Below are 17,138 nucleotides of genomic sequence, written 5' to 3' on the forward strand. Positions count from 1 at the left end.
TGACAAATGTTGTCCGCATTTCTGGTGAAATACTTCCACACCGAAGAGCTGATTTTTTTGGTATTTTCACCAGGCATGTCAACGGCCCTATTCCTCCCACGGACAACAGGTGTCTCCCCGGGTGCCTGACTTAAACAAACCACCTCACCATCAGAATCCTCCTTGTCAATTTCCTCCCCAGCGCCAGCAACACACATATCCTCCTCATCCTGGTGTACTTCAACACTGACATCTTCAATCTGACTATCAGGAACTGGACTGCGGGTGCTCCTTCCAGCACTTGCAGGGGGCGTGCAAATGGTGGAAGGCGCATGCTCTTCACGTCCAGTGTTGGGAAGGTCAGGCATCGCAACCGACACAATTGGACTCTCCTTGTGGATTTGGGATTTCGAAGAACGCACAGTTCTTTGCGGTGCTTTTGCCAGCTTGAGTCTTTTCAGTTTTCTAGCGAGAGGCTGAGTGCTTCCATCCTCATGTGAAGCTGAACCACTAGCCATGAACATAGGCCAGGGCCTCAGCCGTTCCTTGCCACTCCGTGTGGTAAATGGCATATTGGCAAGTTTACGTTTCTCCTCCGACAATTTTATTTTAGATTTTGGAGTCCTTTTTTTACTGATATTTGGTGTTTTGGATTTAACATGCTCTGTACTATGACATTGGGCATCGGCCTTGGCAGACGACGTTGCTGGCATTTCATCGTCTCGGCCATGACTAGTGGCAGCAGCTTCAGCACGAGGTGGAAGTGGATCTTGATCTTTCCCTAATTTTGGAACCTCAACATTTTTGTTCTCCATATTTTAATAGGCACAACTAAAAGACACAGAGGTAGCTACAGCCGTGGACTACCGTACTGTGTCTGCTGCTAATATAGACTGGATGATAATGAGATGAAATCAATATATATATATATAATATCACTAGTACTGCAGCCGGACAGGTATATATATTTATTATGTAATGACTGATGACGGACCTGCTTGACACTGTCAGCTCAGCAGCACCGCAGACTGCTACAGTAAGCTACTATAGTAGTATGTATAAAGAAGAAAGAAAAAAAAAACCCCACGGTTAGGTGGTATACAATTATGGATGGACGAGCGACTGCCGACACAGAGGTAGCTACAGCCGTGGACTACCGTACTGTGTCTGCTGCTAATATAGACTGGATGATAATGAGATGAAATCAATATATATATATATATATAATATCACTAGTACTGCAGCCGGACAGGTATATATATTTATTATGTAATGACTGATGACGGACCTGCTGGACACTGTCAGCTCAGCAGCACCGCAGACTGCTACAGTAAGCTACTATAGTAGTATGTATAAAGAAGAAAGAAAAAAAAAAAACACGGGTAGGTGGTATACAATATTATATATATATTATATACAATTTTATATATATATATATATATATATATATATATATATATTAAACTCACTGGTGGTGATTATTAAACTGGTGGTCAGGTCACTGGTCAGTGGTCACACTATCAGCAACTTGCAAGTAGTACTCCTAAGCAGACAATCACAATATATATTATACTGGTGGTCAGTGTGGTCACAATGGCAGTGTGGCACTCTGGCAGCAAAAGTGTGCACTGTACGTTATATGTACTCCTGAGTCCTGCTCTCAGACTCTAACTGCTCCCCACTGTCAGTGTCTCCCCCACAAGTCAGATAATACAGTCACACTATCTATCACTTCAGCAAGTAACTACTAGTACTCCTCCTAATGCTCCCCAAAATTACTACTGTGTCTCTCTCTACTGTCTCACTCTCTTCTCTATAAACGGAGAGGACGCCAGCCACGTCCTCTCCCTATGAATCTCAATGCACGTGTGAAAATGGCGGCGACGCGCGGCTCCTTATATAGAATCCGAGTCTCGCGATAGAATCCGAGCCTCGCGAGAATCCGACAGCGGGATGATGACGTTCGGGCGCGCTCGGGTTAACCGAGCAAGGCGGGAAGATCCGAGTCGCTCGACCCCGTGTGAAAAAAACTGAAGTTCGGGCGGGTTTGGATTCCGAGGAACCGAACCCGCTCATCCCTACTGTGGAGGAATGGAATTATGAATTATGTGGCCCTAGCACTTGTAAACCTGTATGTACAGTACATTCCCTATTCTGGGGCTCCTTGCTACACAACTGGTACTATGAGACACCGTCTTACAGCAACAATGTACACTAATCAATGTACAGTATACTGTCTTACAGTAGTGTTGTACACTGGTCAGATGGCAAAGTGTAGTATACTTTTGAGATGGCCCTGCAGTATATACCGTTAGGCAGTGGCGGATTCAGGGGGGGGGGGGGGCACCCAGGCACGCGCTCCCCCTGTCGTGTAGGATATATTCATAATGCAGTAGCTGCATGGGCTGTGGGGGCCGCAGGCTGCATGCGTCCCTGACCCCATTAGCTTGTCACCAGGAAGCAGGGCTGGCCGGAGTGGAGTAGCGTGAGCGGCGGTTCTTCAGTGGCGGTTCACTGACAGACTGTGTCTGTGTGATGAGATCATGAGAAGAACTGACTCGCTCCCGGCAGGAAGTGGAACAGAGCCGGGGCAGTGAGTGGTGGTTCTTCACCAAGTCAGTGTCAGTGAAGAACCGCCGCTCACTGCACCGGCTCTGTTCCACTTCCTGCCGGGAGCGAGTCAGTTCTTCTCATGATCTCATCACACAGACACAGTCTGTCAGTGAACCGCCGCTCACTTGAAACGGCTCACTCGGGCATCTCACTCGCTCCAGGCAGGAGAACAGTCAGAGATTCAGCACTCACAGCACAGCAGCCAGGCATCACACTGTGTAATATCACAGTATCTATGATTCATTGTACCAGCTGCTGTATAAACATACAGAATAGATAATGCTCCAGTTTTTATGACATCTTATCTGGAGTTTGCCAAAACACTATGCTTATAGTTGCATTATAGTCCTTGCCTAAATTAGAGATGGGTAGCTCACTATTGAGCCGGCGCAGTGAGCGGCGGTTCTTCACTGACACTGACTCAGTGAAGAACCGCCGCTCACTGCGCCGGCTCTGTTCCACTTCCTGCCTGTGAACCAGTGAGCCGTTCAAAAGGACCGGCTCTTTTCCGTGAGCTGAACCGTTCAGAGCCGCTCACTGAAAAGAGCCGAGTTGCCCATCTCTAAGTGGCTTGACGGCGGCAGTGATTTGGGGGCACTCCTTCTACCTCCCCTCAGCCCGGACTACTGTGGCTGGGTCCCGCCCCTGCCCGTACCCACTCCAGTGGCTGTCAGTCAGGGCAGCCTGATCATGGCGATGCCCTTGTGTGTGCGGGGGCTGCGCCTCTCTCCCCACGTACAGAAGCTCCACACCAGCCGCGATCTGGCATCCAAGGCGCCCGTGTCCACTGCAATGGGTCACGGTCACGACGACCATGAGGATGATATGTCCGACTCCTATGCCAGGGTAAGACCCCCCCTTATATACCTACAGTGTCATTGCCCATATGTGCTGCATGTCATACCTCCTATATCCTGTACCATGTGTACTTGGGTGACAACCCCTGTATACCTGTCCATACTATTCCTATATACCGTGTGCCCTGTATGAGGTGATACCCCCTATATACCTATCTAGTGTTATTCTTATATACCATGTGTACTGTATGAGGTGATAACACCTATATATAGTGTTATTCCTATATATCGTCTGCCCTGTATGAGGTGATACCCCCTATATATGACACTCACTCCATCCCCTACCAGAGCTGTCCCCACGCACTCACCCTGTCTCCTACCAGACTTGTTCCCACACACTCACCCTGTCCTCTACCAGACCTGTCCCTGCACACTCACCCTGTCCTCTACCAGACCTGTCCCCGCACTTACACCCTGTCCCCTGCCAGGCCTGTCTACGCTCACTCACTCCGTCCCCTACCAAACCTGTCCCCGTACACTCATCCTGTCCCCTACCAGACCTGTCCCAGCACACTCACTCTGTCCCCTACCAGACCTGTCCCTGCACACACACCCTGTCCCCTACCAGGCCTGCCTACGCACACTCACTCCGTCCCCTACCAGACCTGTCCCTGCACACACACCCTGTCCCCTACCAGGCCTGCCTACGCACACTCACTCCGTCCCCTACCAGACCTGTCCCTGCACACACACCCTGTCCCCTACCAGGCCTGCCTACGCACACTCACTCCGTCCCCTACCAGACCTGTCCACGCACACTCACCCTGTCCCCTACCAAACCTGTCCCCGAACACTCACCCTATCCCCGCACACTCAGCCTGTCCCCTACCAGACCTGTCCCAGCACACTCACCCTGTCCCCTACCAGACCTGTCCCCTACCAGGCCTGTCTACGCACACTCACTCCGTCCCCTACCAGACCTGTCCACGCACACTCACCCTGTCCCCTACCAAACCTGTCCCCGAACACTCACCCTATCCCCGCACACTCAGCCTGTCCCCTACCAGACCTGTCCCAGCACACTCACCCTGTCCCCTACCAGACCTGTCCCCTACCAGGCCTGTCTACGCACACTCACTCCGTCCCCTACCAGACCTGTCCACGCACACTCACCCTGTCCCCTACCAAACCTGTCCCCGAACACTCACCCTATCCCCGCACACTCAGCCTGTCCCCTACCAGACCTGTCCCAGCACACTCACCCTGTCCCCTACCAGACCTGTCCCAGCACACTCACCCTGTCCCCTACCAGACCTGTCCCCTACCAGACCTGTCCCTGCACACACACCCTGTCCCCTACCAAACCTGTCCCCGAACACTCACCCTATCCCCGCACACTCAGCCTGTCCCCTACCAGACCTGTCTTTGTTTACTCACCCTGTCACCCACCAGACCTATACTCCATGCCCACAGCATGATAAAAATGAGGTTGTGGCTCATTGGTATGGCACTGTGATGCCACAACCCTTATTATGAAACCACACTCACCTGCACAGGAGCGTGTGCAAAAGTCTCCCCCCCCCCTGCCTTCCCCTATCATGGTGCCCCCCCTGTCATTTTGTTCTGGATCCGCCCCTGCCGTCAGGTGGGAATGTGTTGCATATGGTCAGATGGCTCTACAGTATATTCTGTACTTGTCAGCTGGGACTGTATGGTATACTGGCCAGAAAGGGAATGCAGTATATACTGGCCAGCTGGCCATTTATACTGTATACAGCAGAAAACAAAGCTCTGTGTTTTAGATATGATTGGGGAGCAGGGATGGTCCAGTCACATTTTTTGCAATGCAGGCCACAACTATCTTGGTCATTCTAGTGAATTTATTACATGTAGCAGTGGCACTAATAATATTTCACCAATACAATACATTACTATAATTACTTGTTGTGGGACTCAGTTCATCTGATGACATGTCTGCGTCAGCCAGATTCTCCTTGTAATGACTGGTTCTCTCCCGCATGCGTTTAATGAGATCATGAATTCTGGCTTCTGCAAGCTCATTGGTGTTGGAGGCCTCATCTTGTTCATTACGCCTATAATATCAAAGAATGAGAAAGATACATGCTGTATGAACATTATTTTCTCTAACGTCCTAGTGGATGCTGGGGACTCCGTCAGGACCATGGGGAATAGCGGGCTCCGCAGGAGACAGGGCACATCTAAAAAGCTTTTTAGGTCACATGGTGTGTACTGGCTCCTCCCCCCATGACCCTCCTCCAAGCCTCAGTTAGGTTTTTGTGCCCGTCCGAGAAGGGTGCAAACTGGATGGCTCTCTTAAGGAGCTGTTTAGTAAAGTTTTTTTTTAGGTTTCTAATCAGTGATTCCTGCTGGCGACAGGATCACTGCAACGAGGGACTTAGGGGAGAGATCTCCAACTCACCTGCGTGCAGGATGGATTGGGATCTTAGGCTACTGGACACTGAGCTCCAGAGGGAGTCGGAACACAGGTCAGCCTGGGGTTCGTCCCGGAGCCGCGCCGCCGATCCCCCTTACAGACGCTGAAGAAAGACGGCGGAACGGAGGTCCGGAAACAGGCGGCAGAAGACTTCACAGTCTTCAGAGAGGTAGCGCACAGCACTGCAGCTGTGCGCCATTGTTGCTACACGGCTCACTGACACGGTCACGGAGGGTGCAGGGCGCTGCTGGGGGCGCCCTGGGCAGCAATATAAATACCTATTTGGCAAATAAATACATCACATATAGCCATTAAGGCTATATGTATGTATTTAACCCAGGCCAGTTTTCCTAATAACCGGGAGAAAAGCCCGCCGTGAAAGGGGCGGAGCTTATTCTCCTCAGCACTCAGCGCCATTTTCCTGACCAGCTCCGCTGGTGAGGAAGGCTCCCACTCTCCCCTGCACTACAGAAACAGGGTTAAAGAGAAGGGGGGCATAAATTGGCGATATAATTATATATTAAGAGCCCATATATAGAAACAACACCTTCTAGGGTTGTTATATACATTATGGCGCTTTTGGTGTGTGCTGGCAAACTCTCCCTCTGTCTCCCCAAAGGGCTAGTGGGTCCTGTCCTCTATCAGAGCATTCCCTGTATGTGTGTGCTGTAGGTCGGTACGTGTGTGTCGACATGTATGAGGAAAATGTTGGTGAGGAGACGGAGAAAATTGCCTGTAATGGTGATGTCACTCTCTAGGGAGTCGACACCAGAAGATGGCTTACTTATGGAATTACGTGATAATGTCAACACGCTGCAAGCCGGTTGACGACATGAGACAGCCGGCGGACAAATTAGTATCGGTCCAGGCGTCTCAGACACCGTCAGGGGCTTGTAAAAACGCCCATTTACCTCAGTCGGTCGACAGACACTGACACGGACACTGACCCCAGTGTCGACGGTGAAGAAACAAACGTATTTTTCCTTTAGGGCCACAAGTTACATGTTAAGGGCAATGAAAGAGGTGTTACGTATTTCTGATACCACAAGTACCACAAATAAGGGTATTTTGTAGGGTGGGAATAAACTACTTGTAGTTTTGCCTAAATCAGATAAATTAAATGAAGTGTGTGATGATACGTGGGGTTCCTCCGACAGAAAGTTATGGGCGGTATACCCTTTTTCCCGCCAGTAGTAAGGGCGAGTTGGAAAACACACCTTAGGGTGGACAAGGCGCTCACACGCTTATAAAAAACATGGCGTTACCGTTTCCAGATACGGCCGCCCTCAAGGAGCCAGCTGATAGGAAGCTGGAAAATATCATAACAGTATATACACACATACTGGTGTTATACTACGACCAGCAATCGCCTCAGCCTGGATGTGCAGCGCTGAGGGGGCTTGGTCGGATTTCCTGACTGAAAATTTTGATACCCTTGACAGGGACAGGATTTTATTGTCTATAGAGCATTTTAAGGATGCATTTCTATATATGTGTGATGCGCAGAGGCATATTTGCATTCTGGCATCAAGAGTAAATGTGATGTACATATCTGCCAGACGAAGACACGACAGTGGTCAGGTGAGGCAGATTCCTGACGGCATATGGAAGTATTGCCGTATAAAGGGGCGGTCCATTGGACCTGGTGGCCATGGCAACAGCTGAAAAATCCACCTTTTGTTACCCCGAGTCACATATTGGCAGAAAAGGACACAGTCTTTTCAGTCTCAGTCCTTTCGTCCCCATACGGGCAGGCGGGCGAAGGCCAGTCATATCTGCCCAGGGGGAGAGGAAAGGGAAGAAGACTGCAGCAAGCAGCTCATTCCCAGGAACAGAAGCTCCTCACGGCTTCTGCCAAGTCCGCAGCATAACGCTGGGGCCGTACAAGCGGACTCAGGTGCGGTAGGGGGTCATCTCAAGAGTTTCAGCAACACTCGCAAGGGAACTCCGGGATCCTACATGTAATATCCCAGGTGTACATTGGAAATTCGAGACGTCTCCCCCTCACACAATTCACAGGCTGTATTCCCAGCAGGTGATAATCAAAGTACCCTTCTTACAACAAGGAAGGGGGTAGTATTCCACACTATATTGTGGTACTGAAGCCAACCGGCTCGGTGAGATCTGAAATATTTGAACACTTACATACAAGCGTTCAAATCAAGATGGAGTCACTCGAAGCAGTGATAGCGAACCAGGAAGAAGGGGACGATATGATGTCACTGGATATCAGGGACGTTTACCTACAGGTCCAAATTTGCCCTTCTCACCAAGGGTACTTCAGGTTCCTGGTACAGAACTGTCACTATCAGTTCAGACGCTGCCGTTTGGATTGTCCACGGCGCCCCGGGTCTTTACCAAGGTAATGGCCGGAATGAGGATTTTTCTTAAAAGAAACATGGACGCTTTCCTGATAAGGGCAAGGTCCAGAGAACAGTTGGAGGTCGGAGTAGCACTATCTTAAGTAGTTCTACGACAGCACGAGTGGATTCTAAATATTCCAAAATCGCAGCTTTTTCCGACGACACGTCTACTGTTCCTAGGGAAGATTCTGGACACAGTCCAGAAAAACGTGTTTCTCCCAGTGGAGAAAACCAGGGAGTTATCCGAGCTAATCGGGATCCTCCTAAAACCAGGAAAAGTGTCAGTGCATCATTGCACAAGAGTCCTGGTAAAAATGGTGGCTTATTACGAAGCAATTCCATTCGGCAGATTTCCCGCAAGAACTCTTCAGTGGGATCTGCTGGACAAATGGTCCGGATCGCATCCTCAGATGCATCAGCGGATAACCCTATATCCAAGGAAAAGGGTGTCTCTCCTGTGGTGATTACAGAGTGCTCATCTTCTAGAGGGCCGCAGATTCGGCATTCAGGATTGGATGCCGGTGACCACGGAGGCCAGCCTGAGAGGCTGGGGAACAGTCACACAGGGAAAAAATTTCCAGGGAAGTGTGATTAAGTCTGGAGAATTCTCTCCGCATAAATAAGCTTAGAGCAAATTTATAATGCTCTAAACTTAGCTAGACCTCTGCTTCAAGGTCAGCCGGTATTGATCCAGTGGGATAACATCACGGCAGTCGCCCACGTAAACAGAAGGGCGGCACAAGAAGCAGGAGGGCAGTGAAAACTGCAAGGATTTTTCGCTAGGCGGAAAATCATGTGATAGCACTGTCAGCAGTGTTCTTTCCGGGAGTGGACGACTGGGAAGCAGACTTCCTTAGCAGGCATGACCTCCACCCGGGAGAGTGGAAACTTCATAGGGAAGTTTTTCAACATGATTGTGGACCGTTGGCAAAGACCAAAGGTGGACATGATGGCGTCCCGCCCGAACAAAAAACGGGACAGGTATTCCGCCAGGTCATGAGACCTTCAGGCGATAGCTGTGGATGTTCTGGTAACACCGTGGGTGTACCAGTCTGTGTATGTGTTCCCTCCTCTGTTTCTCATAACCAGGGTATTGAGAATTATAAGACATAGAGGAGTATGAACTATACTAGTGGCTCCGGATGGGCCAAGAGGGACTTGGTACCCGGAACTTCAAGAAATGCTCACAGAGGACTAAGGGCCTGGGGAGCTAAGAAGGGACTTGATTCAGCAAGTACCATGTCTATTCCAAGACTTACCGCGGCTGCGTTTGACGGCATGGCGGTTGAATGCCGGATCCTGAGGGGAAAAGGCATTCCATAAGAGGTCATACCTACCTTGGTCAAAGCCAGGAAGGAGGTGACCGCACAACGTCATCACCACATGTGGTGAAAATATGTTGCGTGGGTGAGGCCAGGAAGGCTCCACGACGAAAATTCAACTAGGTCGATTTCTACACTTCCTGAAAACAGGAGTGTTTTGGACCTCAAATTGGGGTTCATTAACATTTAAATTTCGGCCCTGTAGATTTTCTTCCAGAAAGAATTGACTTCAGTTCCTGAAGTCCAGATTGTAAAGGATGTATTGCATATACAGCTTTTTTGTGCCCCTAGGGGCACCGTGAGATCTCAACATAGTGTTGGGATTTCTTAAAATCATATTGGTTTGAACCGCTCAAATCTGTGGATTTGAAATATCTCACATGGAAAGTGACCATGCTATTGACAAATATCTCACATGGGAAGTGACCATGTTGTTAGCCCTGGCCTCGGCCAGGCGATTGTCAGAATGGGCGGCTTTGTCTTACAAAAGCCCATATTAAAATTTTCCATTTGAACAGGACAGAACTGGGACTCGTCTCCAGTTTCTTCATAAAGGGGTGTCAGCGTTTTCACCTGAAACAACCTCTTGTGGTGCCTGCGGCTACTAGGGACTTGGAGGACTCCAAGTTACTAGACGTGGTCAGGGCCCTAAAAATATATATATATATATATAGTTAGGACGGCTGGAGTCAGAAAGTCTGACTTGCTGTTTATACTGTATACACCCAACAAGCTGGGTGCTCATGCTTCTAAGCAGTCTATTGCACGCTGGATTTGTAGTACAATTCAGCTTGCACATTCTGTGGCAGGCCTGCCACAGACGAAATATGTAGATGCCCATTCCACAAGGAAGGTGGGCTCATCCTGGGCGGCTGCCCGAGGAGTCTCGGCATTACAACTTTGCCGAGCAGTTACGTGGTCAGGGGAGAACACGTTTGTAAAATTTTACAAATTTTGATACTCTGGCTAAGGAGGACCTGGAGTTCTCTCATTCGGTGCTGCAGAGTCATCCGCACTCTCCCGCCCGTTTGGGAGCTTTGGTATAATCCCCATGGTCCTGACGGAGTCCCCAGCATCCACTAGGACGTTAGAGAAAATAAGAATTTACTTACCGATAATTCTATTTCTCGTAGTCCGTAGTGGATGCTGGGCGCCCATCCCAAGTGCGGATTGTCTGCAATGCTTGTACATAGTTATTGTTACAAAAATCGGGTTATTACTATTGTTGTGAGCCATCTTTTCGGAGGCTACTTCGTTTTGTTATCATACTGTTAACTGGGTTCAGATCACAAGTTGTACGGTGTGATTGGTGTGGCTGGTATGAGTCTTACCCGGGATTCAAGATCCTTCCTTATTGTGTACGCTCGTCCGGGCACAGTACCTAACTGAGGCTTGGAGGAGGGTCATGGGGGGAGGAGCCAGTACACACCATGTGACCTAAAAAGCTTTTTAGATGTGCCCTGTCTCCTGCGGAGCCCGCTATTCCCCATGGTCCTGACGGAGTCCCCAGCATCCACTACGGACTACGAGAAATAGAATTATCGGTAAGTAAATTCTTATTATTATTATTATTATTATTATGGTTAGTTCTCCAAGATGTTTAGAACAACCTCGGGGCCGAGTTCCTTCAAAAACTGTACAAGTGTACCTAGAAGAATTTATGCTGTTTTGAAGGAAAAAGTGGTCACGCCAAATATTGATGTGATTTAGATTTCGCTTCTGTTCATTCACTTTCTTTTTTTTTTTTAAATGTGTGTTTTAAGAAAGTATACACACATTACAACATACACAGAAGGAATGGTACAGAAAGCCATAAAAACCACGGTGTCAGCAAAATACATAATAAGGAAAAAGGCACAATAAACGGGATGCGGTCAAGATGCCGCCGGCCGGAATCCCGGCGGTCAAAATATTGACGCCGGAATCCCGACCGCCACAATCCCAACCGCCACAATCTTGACATATTCTTCGTCCGTGGGTGTCCACGACACCCATAGAGGGAGAATATAATAGTGTGCCGAGCGTAGCGAGGCACCGTGCCCGCAGCGTGGCGAGCGAAGCGAGCCCGCAAGGGGCTGCGTTCCGCTCGCCACCCCTGTCGGGATTGTGTGGTCGGGATTCCGGCGTCGGTATTTCGACCGCCGGGATACCGGCCGGTGGCATTTAGTACTGATCCCCAATAAACAGTTTGACAATTACAGGTATGATCGGCAATTGGTGTAGGAAGACACATAAACAAACAGTGTAGATAACACTAAATAACTAACTAGAAAGGTGGAGAACCCAGTGCAATAATCTCCGTGTTATACCACGTAGTGAGTCTGACCACTTTACGTATATAATCTCTGGTGGGCAATGGTAGGGTACCAATGTAAGGCAACAAGATATGACCTTTTATAAGAAGAAAAGGCCAAGAGCAACTATGTGTCTTTTCCAGGGCACACTTGAAAAAATAATAATAATATGAAAAGATTAATTAATCAAGATCAGTCGATAGAAGAGTAGGAGAAGCAACTAAGTACTAGTTCTGTTGCTGCTGCCAAACATGATGATTGTGATATTAGTATGTATATGTAGTACTTCAACATCAACTAAAGCCAGTGGACAAGGGCATAGAGAGTTTAAGAAAGGGCACCTGAAATCAAAACAATACTTTACAATGCTAAAGAAAAAAAATTCACTTCTAATAAAGGTTTAGACCCCACTGGGGAGGGTTAGGATTAGGATTAGGCTTTGAGAAGGGGGAGGGGGGGGGGTAGATTTATGCTGCAGAGATGGAGGGTTAGGGTTAGGGGGCCATTGGGGGAAGGTAAATATACTTACCTTCCCCTGTTGTGATTCAGAGCATCGGGATGCTGCTGTCAGCATTCTGACCGCCGGCATCCCAACCGCCGGCATATCCATGCCAACCCTATGGCAACAACTCAAATAGCAATCATTTTCAGCCTTACTGTTGTCTGTAGGGGTTGTAGTTTCATCTATCATGCACATAAGACTGCACTGGGGTGAAGAAACTATATTAAATTCAGCTGATAGTGCCCTAACATCCTCTCAAGTGCTAGCGTAAAATGAATGAAAACACCATATGCCACATATTGAAGATTAAATGCAAAATTGCTCTCAACCTAAAACAAGATCCTCCTTTAGGAAAATGTTTGGAGTACATGATGGTATGGGAATAATTTTCTAATAAAACTCTCAGGCACTTGTATGATCAGAAAAGACACTTGTTGTAATCTCATACATAATTCAATGATCAGTAGAAAATAGAACAATACTCCAAGGTGCTTGGCACATATTCATAGCTATCCGCTCTCTCATTGTTTTGCTCCAAACAGACAACAGAAGAAAAGAAATTCTCCTGTGTAAAGAACTTAGAGTTTGTTTTCGCTGCCACAACTGGTAAATGGATTAGAAAGCATCCAGCAGATGAGGAATATGGGAATTGAATTTCTACTAAGTTAAATTTGAGATTTAAACTTTATCCACTTTATTTTACTTCTAAGTAGATGAGAAATAAATGAAACGCCAAGTGTGTTTAAAATGCAAAAGACATAGAACAATTCCAAGACAATTAAATGATGATAAATGATGAACTTTGAATACAATCAAGACAAATGTGAAATCTCATAATCAGATTACTTATTGTTGTTACTTACCCATGGCTTTCTATATCTTACTAAATGCAATGATATGTATTGCACTTCTGTCTGTGCTTGTTTATATATCAGTTGTTTGTTGTTCTTGATCTGAGGAACAACACAATCCTGGCGGGGGAATTCAGCTGGAATGTATGAAGGGTGGGGGCTGTAGGTCATAATCGCAATTTACAACATTGTACCAAGGGCCAGAGCAGGGCAAAAATTCACCCTGTGTCAGACCCAGCCCCTGAAATGTGACATGACATCACAATATGGGGGCGGGGCTGATGACACTAGGGAGAAGCTCAATGTTGGTATTTATACAAAAAATTGGGATGAAAAACCTCTGTAGCGCTCACAAAATTAGGCAATCTTTGGATATTAATATGAATGTTAAAATATAAGTCCATCAATGTTAGAAGGAAGAATCCCACTAGGTTTCGTTCTCAATGATGCACATGAACATGAAACAAAACTACAAAAAGAGGAAAACTACAGTGCCTTAATTCCTTATTGTAAAATCCACATGTTCCTTTAATCCTTAAGGGTCACCCTTGTGAAGAGGCAATATTTCCTGCTCACATGTATGCTTACATTCACCCGTGTATTGTCACACCTATCAAGGTTTCTTTAAAAAATCAGACTCAATCTGACAGCATCAGAGTAATCGCACACTCAGTGGGTAGATACAATACAAATCGATGCTCACATGAACGCTTACATGTAAATAGGTGTTCTGTTCATGTAGCGTTTCTTTGTCACCTTTTGTTACTTCTACGGTTCCCATTTATGCTTGTATAGCTCGGTATAAAGCACAAGCATGGGGGAATCGGTGAAGAGGTTTTCACACACAATTTATTGAATAAAATCAACATAAAAAAGTAATCAAACTAAAAACAAATGCTCTTCAGTCTGCCAAATACTCCTGCCAATAGTGCAGATATAAACTCTAAACCATTTGGGAGAAAAAGAGTCTCGGGAAATCTCACCATTTGGTAATGGGTCACTTGGTATGGAGCGTTTCTCTGGCTCTCGTATGTCACACCAACGTGTTTCAACTTCAAGTGTAGTCTTTTTCAAGGTGCATCACTTATAAGACTACACTTACACTTGAAGTTAAAAAGCGTTGGTGGGTGGTGGAGGTGGGTTGGGGGGGGGGGGGGGGCACACACATTTTCACTCCAAAAAAGGTCTCAGTGCTTGGGTCTTCAGCTCTCACCCTATACTTTCACGAAGATCAATCAAAAACAGGTAAGTGGGGTCGAAGGGAACATAATATTAAGATTAACGGGATTATCCTTTTGCTCTATGTATACTATATCTCTCGGCAGACTAATCAGCTCTTTTGGATTTTAGAATGATCTGTATGCAGATAGTACTCAAATCTACCTATCTTCCCCAGATTTGTCACCATCTGTATTGGTCCATGTCACTGAATGCTTTCTGCCGTTTCATCTTTGATGTCATCTCGCCACCTCAAATTTAATATTTCCACCAGCCAATAGTAGTTACCAACCTGACATTTCTATCACTGTTGAGAACTCGACAATCAATCCTACCCCACAAGCTCGCTGCCTAGATGTCATCCTTGACTCTGGACTGTCCTTTGTTCCCCACATTCAACATGTCTCAAAATCATATTATATGCTTCTAAAAAACATATCCAAAATGTGACCATGCCTTACACAAGACACTGCAAAAACTCTAATCCATGCTCTCCTTATCTCCCAGATTGACTGTTGCAATAGTCTTCCTACCAGGGACGTGCGGTGAGGTAAATTTCTCAGGAGGCACTGGTTAGTAGCAGAGCCAGATTTACATACAATATAGGAGCCAAATGGTTCATGTGGGCATTATACACAGGTGCAGCAGTATAAACTCCTGGAAATGTGGTGAGTTTTGATCAGAGATTGGCGGAAAAGATATACAGGTGAGGTACTGCCTCGCCTGCCATAGACTTTTTACTCCAGAGATTTGACTATAAAATTGATTAGAATAATAGAAATAAGATATTTTTAACATATTATTTGTATTTTTCATATACTTTATCCAGTCAAATCTCTGGCACAAACGTTAGTATGACAGGAAAGGCTCTGCCTCACCTGCCTCACCCCACCGCATGTCACTGCTTCTTACTGGTCTTACCAAAAAGAGACTCTCACCACTATAATCCATTCTGAATGCAGCTGTGAGGCCAATCTTCCGCACTAGATGTTCATCGACTGCAGATCCACTCTATCAGTCCCTCCAATGGTTACCTATATTCTACCGTATTCAATATAAAATACTTTTAATTACACACAAGGCAAATAACCATACTAAACCAGCATACATCTCTTTGCTTATCTCAAAATATCTCCCAACCCAACCACTTCACTCTTCACAAGATCTACGTCTCTCATCCACACTCATTATTTGCTCCCATATACAATTGCAGGACTTTCAGAGGCTGCACCCACTCTGTGGAATGCTCTTCCATGTACAATAAGACTCACCCCTAGTCTCCAAACCTTCAAGCGTTCACTGAAAACTCACCTGTTCAGGCTATCTTATCACGTTCCAGGACAGCACACTCAACCTTCATAAGCTTTCCTATCTAATTAGGGGGGTGAGTCAGAACTGATCGCTGGGCTGCTAACTTTGCTGTCCTGCGTTCAGATAGTCGCCGACCCCAGGGGGAGTGTAAATTCGGTGTGCAAATGTGCGATCCCATGTGTACGCCGAGCTGCAAAAATCCACTGTGGGCAGTCTCTGCGCAGCCCAGGACTTACTCCTACAGTGCGATGAGAACAGGCTGATCGGGGCCGGGGCTGACATCACACACCCGCCCTGAAAATGCTTGGGAATGCCTGAGTTTTTCCAGACACTCCCTGAAAACGGTCAGTTACCACACACAAACGGGCTTTTCCTTTCAATCACCTTGCGAACGCCCGTGAGATCGGATTTTTCGCACCATCCTCTCGCTGACCGGCGATGCCGTTATTGTTGTCAGATGTGCGTGTGCACTGCGGTGCATATGCATGCGCAGTTAGTACTGATCTCCTGCTGAATCACCCCCTATATCCCACTGTATAGGCCACACATATCTCACATATTTTCTCTTCTTCACTTTCCCATCCTCCTGACCCCAGGCCAACATCACTGTGTGACCATATCATACAGCCCACCGAGAACCTTTACAATCTGGTGGACAATTATGCAATAGATAGCACCTATCCTTGTGTATCCATGCCTATTTCCCTGTAGATTGTAAGCTTGCGAGCAGGGCCTTCTTACCTCTATGACTGTTTGTTATCACCCATTTTTGTTTTATCATTGTTGTTTCCAATTGTAAAGGACAACGGAATATGCTGCACTATATAAGGAACTGTTAATAAATAAATAAATAATAATTAGGATGATTGGGTTTCAGTATAAGGATGAGCTGATTAATGTTTTAATGGTTTTATTTTGAAGAGACTGAGGGAGGTAATTAGGGGAATCATGAATATGAATAGAATCATTTGATGATGAGCGGGTAAATTAATGGGTATGGATCGTTGCGTCGACAGTAACTAGGTTGACAGTAATTAGGTCAACCACTATTGGTCGACAGTGACTAGGTCGACACCTGAAATAAGTCAACACGGCCATTAGGTTGACATGGAAAAAGGTCGACATGAGGATTTAAAAAAAAAAAGGTTGTCGTTTCTTCGTAAAGTGACTGGGACCCCAATTAGTGCACCGTATCCCCTCGCATGGCGAGCGAGCTTCAGGTTATTATTCCCAATCGTAGTCCACGTGGATCGTAAAGCATGAAAAAGTTCAAAAAATGAAAAAAGAAAAAAAAGAAAAACTCATGTCAACCTTTTCATGTGTCGACCTTTGTCATGTCAACCTAATGACCATGTCAATCTAATGCATGCCAACCAATAGTGGTCAACCTAATGAGTCTCAACCGAAGTGTTGTCGACCTAAAGACCAGATAC

At 46.7% G+C, this 17,138-nt stretch overlaps 1 protein-coding gene and 1 long non-coding RNA gene across 2 annotated transcripts in view; one reads left to right on the forward strand and one right to left on the reverse strand.

Moving 5' to 3' along the window:
- The window catches only part of LOC134928381 (uncharacterized), a 39,158-nt gene extending 25,015 nt beyond the window's left edge, over positions 1-14,143 (forward strand). Inside the window, exon 4 of the long non-coding RNA XR_010177907.1 lies at positions 12,868-14,143. This is a non-coding gene — a long non-coding RNA (uncharacterized LOC134928381). The remainder of the gene's footprint in view (positions 1-12,867) is intronic.
- The window catches only part of CNGB3 (cyclic nucleotide gated channel subunit beta 3), a 346,397-nt gene that overhangs the window by 183,959 nt on the left and 145,300 nt on the right, over positions 1-17,138 (reverse strand). The window contains exon 5 of the mRNA XM_063924064.1: positions 5,331-5,482. Within this exon, the coding sequence (XP_063780134.1) occupies positions 5,331-5,482 (152 nt within the window). The remainder of the gene's footprint in view (positions 1-5,330; positions 5,483-17,138) is intronic.

This window comes from Pseudophryne corroboree, chromosome 5 (genome assembly GCF_028390025.1).
Source record: "Pseudophryne corroboree isolate aPseCor3 chromosome 5, aPseCor3.hap2, whole genome shotgun sequence".
NCBI classification, from domain to species: domain Eukaryota; kingdom Metazoa; phylum Chordata; class Amphibia; order Anura; family Myobatrachidae; genus Pseudophryne; species Pseudophryne corroboree.